This window comes from Peromyscus maniculatus, chromosome 7, assembly GCF_049852395.1.
Source record: "Peromyscus maniculatus bairdii isolate BWxNUB_F1_BW_parent chromosome 7, HU_Pman_BW_mat_3.1, whole genome shotgun sequence".
In the NCBI taxonomy this organism is placed as follows: Eukaryota; Metazoa; Chordata; class Mammalia; order Rodentia; family Cricetidae; genus Peromyscus; species Peromyscus maniculatus.
In genome coordinates this window covers 69,699,693-69,709,681 of record NC_134858.1, presented here as the reverse complement: position 1 = coordinate 69,709,681, position 9,989 = coordinate 69,699,693, and the positions used below count along the sequence as shown (strand labels likewise).

Sequence of the window (9,989 nt, the reverse complement as noted above, 5' to 3'; positions counted from 1 at the left end):
CTTCATGGCAGCAGGGGAGCGGTGTGTCAGAGAAAGTGAGAAAGTCTAACATGTCTAGAAAGCACCCTTAGACTTTTGGCTAGTGTCTGAAAAGAGATAAGGGGGAAGGAAAAGGAAAAGTTAAGAAAAGCCAAGAGGCCACAAGGAAGCGGCTCCATAAACAGGTGCCCCATGCCGGGTCTTAGGGCTTTGCTTTTGGGTTGATCAGCATACAAGGCACAGGATCTTCTAATCTTGAGAAAAATGGAAAGGTGGTGCAGGATTCTGGAAGTCAAATCGGTTGCTGGGAGCCTTAGCATAACACTCAGTTAATGTGAATGTCAATGTTGACTTACTAGACATATTCCCACTATCCGCCAGGAACCTGTCGGTCATCTTTGTAGAAAATGCATTTGCAGGCTTTTCTTTTGTAGAAAGTGATATTTGCACGAGTGCATGAAGTAGGGAAGAGACTGTGGAGACCAGAACCCAGGTCTTTTGCAAGACTAGAAAGCGCTCTTAACTGCCGAGGCAACCCTCCTGCCCTAACCACCAACTTTTCAACAAGTGTTTGTTGAAACTGCAATGTATGACGAAGTATCAGAGAGCATTTGGTTTATTTTTCTTTTCTGATGTCTGAATTGGTTCTGATTTTGATTTGAATGGATATTTTACGAAATATAGATGAAAGAACCCTGTGGGAGTAAAAAGCATTGAATGTAAGATGGACAATTAGGATCTCCTCACATCTGGGCTTGGCCTAGTGTGGGGACATATGTCTCCCATCCTGGTAGTTGGGAGGCAGAGGCAAAAGGAAGGGGAATTCTGAGGCCAGCCTATACTGTACACCAAGTCTCCAAAGCCAACTAAGCAAGTAATCCCCTCCCGCCCCCCTTTTGATTCAGGGTCTTTAGCTCAGGCTGACCTCCTCTGGCCTCAGCTTCTCATGTATGGGGTTTCTACTCACTACCCACCCTGCTTTCTCCTTAAGTCTGGAAACAACATTTGTATAAGGCATCCAGATGGTTTAAATAATGAGTATAAATGATACCTGTAAGGACTAGACACCTAGTTTAACTTAGTAGCCTTCAGAGAGAAGATACATTGTTTATTACCAACACTCAGGAAGGTGGGAGATTCTGATAGAAAAAATGAGCACATTGATGGTGATTTGTGTAATCCATATGACAATAGCTTGAAAAATCCCACATTCTAGTTAGTCCACGGGAGGAGTGCCATGAAGTGAAGGTATTACTAAATTGTTACATAAAATTGTTTCTGCTGGGCGGTGCAAGCCTTTAGTCCCAGCACTTGGGAGGCAGGGGCAGGTGGATCTCTGCGAGTTCGAGGTCAGCCTGGACTACAGAGTGAGTTCCAGGAAAGGCGCAAAAGCTACAGAGAAACTGTCTTGTAAACAACAACAACAACAACAAAATGTTTCTGTTTGTTCATGGAGTAAGCTGTTCCCCCTCAGAGCAGACAGCTACAAGAGTTCATGAGCATAAACCCTGCATCTCAGAAGCACTAGGAGGCCGGTCACTTCGTCCAATAGCATTTTGTTATACCCACTTAGTGCTTGACTTGAGTAGCTCTCCTCTCTTCTCCTGAGCTGTCTAGAGCAATCCTCTTCTAAAAAGGGCCAAGGTCAAGTTAATCTCCCAAGGAAACAAAAGCCCATTGCTTTAGCCGCCTTTTCTTTTGACGGTGAATGTTTCTCAGGATAACTCCAGGCTTGTTTATAAAATGTATATGTGTTTGTGTGCAGAGCTGGGACGGAAGCCATGCTGATAGAATTCCAGCGAGGTAAGAAGCTTTTGAATTATAATCTTGTTGAGGACAGGGTCGATTTTGGACTTTTGGCTCCAGAAGCATTTAGCACCATGCTTTGATGTAAGAAATGTTTATTAAATATTTTTTCAATATTCATTTGTTGATATTAACTTATCAGTACTATTAGCATGGAATTTGTGTTGCTAGTTCTTTCTCAGATTCTCAATAGAATTCTAGCTCTGTCTGGCATAGTCAATAAATAATGTAATAAATGATGTGAAATTCTAATTAAATCTTTAACATTTATTTATTTTGTGTGTGTGTGTGTGTGTGTGTGTGTGCGCGTGTGCGCGAGTGTTTACTCATGAATATACCATAGAGTGCATATGGAAGTCAGAGGACAGCTTTGGGAGTTGGTTCTCTTCTCCCACCATGTGGTTTCCAGGGATAGAACTCAGGTGGTCAAAAAACACAAAACAAAACAAAACACCAGCTCAGGTTATGCAACAAGCACCTTACCCACTGGGTCAGCTCTCCAGCCCTAAAGCTCCAGTTTTTGTTTTTGTTTTTTTTCGGTTTTTCGAGACAGGGTTTCTCTGTGTAACAGCCCTGCTGTCCTGGATCTCACTCTGTAGCCCAGGCTGGCCTCGAACTCACAGAGATCCACCTGCCTCTGCCTCCCGAGTGCTGGGATTAAAGGCGTGTGTGCCAACACTGCCCTGTGTTAAAGCTCCACTTTTTTTTTTTTTTTTTGACCTGGATCTTGCTCTGCTGACCACTTTTAATATTGAGTCTTCCATATTTGTCAGGAATATCACTGGCCATTCATTATTAGAAATATTATTCCTCTTTTAAAACACATATACACACATATAGACCTTATGAAGGCATGAAGATAATTTCATCTTCTAATTTCAAAATTCCAGCTCTCCTTTTAAAAAATTAAATCTACATGTACAGCAATACATTTACATATTGAATAACTTTTTTTTTTTTTTTTCCTGAGACAGGGTTTCTCTGTGTAGCTTTGCGCCTTTCCGGAACTCACTTGGTAGCCCAGGCTGGCCTCGAACTCACAGAGATCCTTCTGGCTCTGCCTCCCGAGTGCTGGGATTAAAGACATGCGCCATCGCCGGCCGGCTTAAATAACTATTTTTAAACAGAAGAAATAAATTCAGGTTACCATCCAGTCTACTGTGCTGGGTACAATGTTAGGTGCATGTCAGTCCCAACCCTCAAAGAATTTCCAATCTGATGACAAAATCAACACACAAAATAAATTTGTATTTGCCATAAGTTATGAAAACCTTCCCTAGTCAATCTTTCATTGAAGTGAGGGAGTCCTGTGACTTCCTCTAAAATAGTTTCGTGAATAGTATAAGGCCCCTTCTTTCGTCTCGCATGGCTCTATGGCATCGCCTTCCCTCAAGATTTTTTGCTAATTTTACTAGTCAATCTTACCACAGAAATATGGCTTTCAAGTTACCTAATCAAACTTCCCATTTGATGCTTACGTCTTTGTTGTGTGGGCATGTGAACTTGATTGCTGTTTGTCTCACTTAGAACAAACCAAATCACAAAGAGCAGATACCCAAACCCTGTTCATTTAATCAATAATGAGAGACTGGCTCAGAACTGTTTGGTTCAGACTGGAAACATCACCAAGTACCGGACCTCTGTTTGGGAAGGCTTTCTCCTCTGTTTCATTTATTCAGGATAGACCTGTGTTTGGAAGATTTTATTTATTTATTATTGTGAGCATATGCAAAAGACTTCTCAAAGACCTCAGTAAACTGCCTCTCATTTTTATTCCAATGAACTAAGCAGTCACTGTAGCAGGCCACAGTGGGATGGTGTTGATATTTTTAGGTGAAACGACGCTACTTTGTTGAAGAGGGGGGCACACGCTCCACAAGTTGCCAGAGCATGCATGGGCCCCCTGGGGAATGGATTTGGGGGGTCAGATCTGGAATCACGTCTAGACGGAGGCCCCACGTCCAAGCCCCAACTCTCCTCCTCTGGTCGGGCGGCTTCGGTTGAGCACAGTCACAGGAACGACTCCATCTTCTTCACACGAAGTTCCGAGGCCAGCGGCTCCTCCCGACCGTCCCGATCCCCCAGAGTTGGCCGCTCTCTTCAACTTGTGCCGCCTTGGGATGCTCGCCTTCGGGGCTGCTTCTGCTTGGGGCCTGGCTGGTCTTCTCGGCGCTCGCTCGCCCGCCCGCCGACCCCCACCCAACCCCAGCCTAGCTTCCCCGCAGGAAGACCGAACCCTCTCCTTTCTTCTCCTGGGGCTCCCTCTGGCCAAGTTGGGAACTTGCTCATCAAGACTTAACTTCCCGAGCCTGCCTCCGGTCGCACCAACGGGGCCGGGCGCGCCACTCCCCGGCCGGAGCTCGCCGTCCCCACGCGGGGGGCTCAGGTGGGACGGCGCGCTCAGGTGAGCGAGCTGCTTCGCGCGGCGCGAGGGGCTCCGCGCTCGTCCCGGAGTCCGCCCACCGCAGCTGCGGCCCCGCGCAGCTCCCCGGGTCCGGCGTGGCGGAGCTCGGGAAGGGGCTGCTGCGGGTGGCGAATCCAGCTGCCGGCCAGCTGCGTCCCGCGCGTCCCCCGTCGCCGTCCCCGTCGGCGCCGCGAGCGCGAGGAGACGCCCGCTGCCGGCCGCGGGCTTTGTCCGTCCGCCGCCTCGCCTCGCCCCGCCCCGCCTCCCGCGCCTCCCCGCCCCCTCCGCGGTCCCACTTCCTCGGCGCGGGAGGCGGGAGCGCGCCGGGCAGCGAGGGGTTAAGCCGACGCGCTGGAGGCGCGGAGGGATCCGGAGGCGAGCGGAGCTCGGTGCTGAGGCCGCCTCAGCGGAAAAAAAAAAATGTCCGCCTGAGGAGACCCACAAGTTCTATCGGGGGGACCGCCAGCCCGCCCGGGGGAGCCACGGGCGGCCAAGCCCGAGAGCCGCCCGAGCCGCGCGCGGACCCAAGCGCTCGCGCGGGCCCGAGGCCACCGAGCCGCCGGCGGCGCGAGGGGTAGCGGAGAGGGGGCGGAAAAAGCCTGAGCCCGCGCTCCCGGCCAAAGTGAACTTTAATCGGGGAGGTTGGATGCAGAGCCCGGGCGGCAGGTAACCGCGGGCGGCGGGCGGGACGCGCGGAACTCGGGTCCCTTTGTAGGGCGCGGAGCCCGGGGGCCGCGTCCAAGTTGCGGCGCGCCGCGGCGGGGCGGAGGCGCGAGCCGCGGGGTCCAGGCCCCGGGCAGCGGCGGTCGGCCTGCGCGGCGCTCGGGGCTCGGCGCTCGGGGGGCCCGGGGAGCCGCCGAGCCCGTCTCATTGTTCCACGAGTCCGGGCCGGGGCGGCCCGAGTGGGAGGAGGAGGAGGCCGGGCGGGAGTTTGCCGTGCGCGGACGCGCGTGGGGCGCTCTCTCCGCCACCCCGGGGACCCCCCGCCGGGGACGTCCGGGCCGCAGACGCGGGCCTGGGAGCGGCGCGCTCCCCGCAACTTGTCAGCTCTATTGTTGCCGAGCGGGTGAGTCACTTGGGCTCCGGGTCGCCGCCGCTCTCTCCTCCCTCGCCGGGCGCGGGCTCGTTCCGTACTCCGCCTCGGGGGACCCCCCGGAGCCGAGCCGCCTCGGAAACTTGCGGGAGCCCCCGAGCCACGCGTGGGTTCCCTCCCGCAGCTCAGCGGTCCCCCGGCTCACCCGCCTCTGCCCTCCCCCTCGGTGGGGATGCGTGGGGGGTCTGGCGTGTCGGCCGGCGTCCCCCCAAAGCCCGAGCGCTGCCCCACGCTCTTCCCTCTCACGTCGGGCCTCCGGGTCTCCGCGGCTCAGCTTGTCTTCTCTGCCGTAGGACCTGCTAGAAGTGGCTGAAGATGAATCCCCAGCAGCAGCGCATGGCCGCGATCGGGACCGACAAGGAGCTGAGCGACCTGCTGGACTTCAGTGCGGTAGGAGAGCTTTCCTCCGCATCTTTGGGGTTCTGCTGAGCTTTCCCGAGACAGCGAGCCAGGGAGGAAAGGGGGAAGGCGACATGGCAGCGGCCAACTCCGTCTGCTTTTCAGCGATAGTTCTGAGGGCTGGAGTCCAGCTCCCCCAAGTTGGACACCTGAACTTTGATGTAATGTCTAGACTTGCAGATTTCAAACTTTAATGCCAGAGGGGTCATTTGATTTAACCAGTTATAAGAAGAACAATGCAATCATGAGCTTTGGTTGACTCACTGCCTAGCCCTGATGATTATTAGGGATTTTACACTTTATATGAAAGAGAGGTTTTTGTTTTTTTTTTCTCTTAAACTCTTCTCGGTATTTCCCTCCCCAAGACATCATGTGGCTTGTGGTACCTGAAAAGTGTCAGCTTCAGAAAAGCCAGCCTAGCGCTAGAATTCCCAGTCTTCTGAGCTGAATACTTTAACTATGCATATGCGGTGTGTATATGTAATATGGAAAATGATTTAAAAATGAAAGGTGAAGCCACAGATCCCGTTGCCCTTATTTCTTACTAATGTTTTGAATTTCAACATTAACTGCTCCTAGAAGGCAGGGCCAGTACCTGCTGTGTTAGAGCTGTTATTATCTTTCCTGTATGTAGTAATTTCATCGGACATGATTCTGATCGCAAGTGCTATTAAGTAATGTTAATGTAATGAGAATCACTTAGGGCCAAAGTGAAGATCATGGGTAAAAATTTACTGTTTAAACTTAATTATCTTGGAGTCTTGCCTGTGGCTGGGTTTTCTTTGCAGATGTCACCAGTTTTCCCAAGAAGTATTAGTAAATAATATCACTTGTTATTGCCACACTTGGTCTGAGTGTGGCTTCCATTTTTATTTCAAATTCTCTATGAAAATTAAGGAGCTGATTAATGATAGTTGGTGAACTTTTCTTTGCAAGGAGTATAGATGAATTTCAGGACTAACAGATAGATTTGGGTTATTTTGCAGATGTTTTCTCCACCTGTTAACAGTGGGAAAACAAGACCCACGACCCTGGGAAGCAGTCAGTTCAGCGGGTCAGGTAAGATGACGTTGAAATTCAGAAATTGATATTCACTATAGTGCTCTGAGATATTTTAATAGAGAAGCGTAAAGCATGTTAATGTCTGCCACGCCATTCTGTACTGAGTTGGGTTAAAATCAACTGAAAAAAGTCTCAAACTTGGAGCGTTGTCTTAAAGATTTCTTGATATGTTTTAAAGAATTTCAGCATGGATTTAAAGTTGCTCTCTTTTTGTGAACGTTAAGGTTGAAAATTGTCTTGAACATGGTGAATTGTGTCATGATTGTATTTAGAAAGATGCCCGAAGAAGGCGCTCCGTGGTTCATGGGTGTTCCTTTTATATATGCGGCCATTTAATATATTTTCAGCTCATTAGTGTTAATAAATCTCAGCTTCCAAAATGGATAGAAGTATTATTGATCTATTGCATAAAAGGTAGACTTGAGACAAACAATAATTAGTAAGTTGTATTTATTTAAAAAATGGCTTTTACATTGGAAATCTTTAGGAAATCATTTTGTGGACATTAATTTAAAATGTTAATTTTATGTTAAAAATAAATGAAACCTTATATTTATTTTATTTTTTTCTTTGCTTTTTTCCCTTATATTTATTTTAAATGACATGTTAGATGAGTGAATTTTTGTCCTGTAATCATTATATTTTTTAAAGTTAGATTTCTAAGCCAATACTGTTAGTGTTACATTTGTTTGTTTTTGGTATACTGCTTTGTCATATTACTAAACAGTGTCCCAACTTGAAGAAAACTCACAATTTAAAAAGACGTGTTCCAGAGCAGGGTGTATTCTCGTCTATAGAAGCTGTAATTTCTGTTTTCCTGAAGCTGTTCTCAGTGTCCAGAGCGGTGGAGAGGGAGCAGTGAGAGCACTGTCCTGAGAAAGCCGCTCTTAGCTTTCAGGGTAGAAGCTCAGGCACTCTGTTTGGATCAGCGTTTTTTGTTTACCTAGTAAAGTCAGAGCTGGTTTCCAAAGTGCTGTGAGAGCAGAAATCATTTTATATCTGGCTTTAATGTTTTATTGTATTTCTACTTCATATTTAAAAAATGTTTCTGTTTAAAATCACACATTAGGTTAGCTGGGTTCATTTTAGCTGTGACATTACAGCGTGTGGGGAAATGATAGGATGCCTGTCATCTAACATACCAAACAGGAGAATAAAAAGCAGTTTTGCATTTCAAATAACCTGAAGGCTAGTATTTTTGACCATAAAGATAGGAAATGTTAACCAGATTCCAATTCTTCTCCCACCTCTTCCCCTTTGCCTAGAAATCACTGGGGCATTTTCTGCTTTTGGGATAGAGGAAGAAGAAAATTATCTGTAGAGTAGTGGCTGTAGTGTAGCCTTCCACTAGCATTTAGAGGACATCTTAATTTTTATAAATAAGTTCATTGTTGTGAACTTTTAGGTGGACATTCTGTAAGACATGGTAGGTGCCTGGTGTGCTCTGTGAGTCCTGATTGCTGTTTTATACTGTTAGCTTCAACTCATGTTGTGGAAAACATATGTAACTGGGCATTGATTAGGATAGGAACATTAGAAACTTGTTATGAGAGTGCAGTTATACTTACTTTTAAAAATTCAGAACGACTTCTGCTATGAAAATATCTGCTGGATTGCAAGTATGTGACTGGCCTTGCCCCCTCTGCAAGGCTGTGTCACACAAGTGTTTGTGATAGAAGTCACACTCATTCCTCTGGATTAAGATGCTATTTAGACATAAATTTCTATATTCTGTGGACATAGCAATATTTAGCTGTGAGGTTTGTTTTAAAAGAATTATAACAATAGTAAGATTTAAATTTCAAAACGAGACAATTGCAGGAGGTTATTTTACAACAAAATATCTGGTGGATACAATTTCTCTCTAGCCTTTCTTTTTTTTTTTTGGTTTTTTTTTTTTTTTTTTTTGAGACAGGGTTTCTCTTGTGTAGCTTTGCGCCTTTCCTGGAACTCACTTGGTAGCCCAGGCTGGCCTCGAACTCACAGAGATCCGCCTGGCTCTGCCTCCCGAGTGCTGGGATTAAAGGCGTGCGCCACCACCGCCCGGCCTCTCTAGCCTTTCTTATCTCAAAGTGAATATTTAAAAGAAATTGGCACAGTAATATTCTGCGTATGCACTGCACATCTCTCTTACTGACATTTCAAAGGATATTTGTAACAACACTCTAGTTTCTATTGATGTGCAACATATAGGATGTGAAGGTCTCATGCTCCTTTTGAAGAGCCGTGTGTAAAGACTAGAGGTTTTTTGTCTTTGGTGTAACATTCGAGACACTCATCTTTTGCTTTGTGAGAGCTGCAGTTTATAATGTGCAGTATTACATCCTCCTCATTATTCGTTCCTTAAAAGAAGGACTTAATTTTGTAGTTGATTATTTTTGAAATATAATCCAAATTATGTACAATACTTTTGTATTTTTTTTACATGAAGTACCTAATATATTCTATAGAATGAGATGTTCCTTTTATCTTGTTTCTGAAACAAAACAAATAACTTGAAAGTCAGTATAGAAAAGATGAATGCATATTTATTACTTGAATCTGTACAGTGTCATTTCTTCCCCAAGATGTTATTTCCTTTGCGTTATAGGTAGACTGTAAATTAGTTCACTTGGTGTGAGAGCTTGTATGAGATGTTCTTACTGACCTTGTGATAAGTATGTTTTTGGAAATGAAAGGTGGGGTACATGAGCTTCAAATATAGTTTATAAGAAATATATACATCTGAGTATAGTGGCTCACACTTGTAATCTCGGCCCAGAGGCAAGGAGGAACAGGAATTCAAAGTCATCTTTGGGTCCGTAGTTAAAGGCCAGTGTGGGCTACACAAGACCATCAAAACAAACAGATCAATACCGTAAACAACAACAGAGAAGGGAACTACCCACAGATGTGGTGTTGCTTTCCCGTTCCCTCCAGTGGTAATGTCTTGCTTAAGTCTCATAAATAGGGAATTGATAGTGGTAAGGTAAAGACATCCTCATGCTGCCCTTTTATACTTGCATACATTTTCCTACTGATTAAAAAAATCCATAACATTATTATTTACTCTCCATTAGGTGTGATAAGATTATTAAATGTGGACCCATCCTATAGGGTTTCAAATTGCTAGAGTAGAACTTGAATATATCTAGTGAAAAAGAAATGAAAGCAGAAAACCAAGATTTTACTAAGGGGTTTTAAAACTGAAGTATAGTACAAATAGAAATGGTGATTTTTAAATAAAAAGGAAACTAAGTTGGCCTG

General features: G+C 46.0%; 1 protein-coding gene across 6 annotated transcripts in view; it reads left to right on the top strand.

Annotated features, from left to right (window-relative positions):
• The first annotated feature begins 4,716 nt into the window (after window positions 1-4,716).
• Window positions 4,717-9,989, top strand: part of Tcf12 (transcription factor 12) — a 289,912-nt gene continuing 284,639 nt past the window's right edge. For 4 of the 6 annotated variants that reach the window (XM_076576641.1, XM_076576640.1, XM_076576639.1 and 1 more), the window contains exons 1-3: window positions 4,717-4,855; window positions 5,576-5,672; window positions 6,668-6,740. In XM_076576641.1, coding sequence (XP_076432756.1) covers window positions 5,598-5,672; window positions 6,668-6,740 — 148 coding nt within the window. In that variant the 5' untranslated portion in view covers window positions 4,717-4,855; window positions 5,576-5,597. Of the gene's footprint in view, window positions 4,856-5,575; window positions 5,673-6,667; window positions 6,741-9,989 lie in introns of those variants that run through there. The other 2 variants (XM_042281230.2, XM_076576644.1) reach the window with 2 other exon arrangements.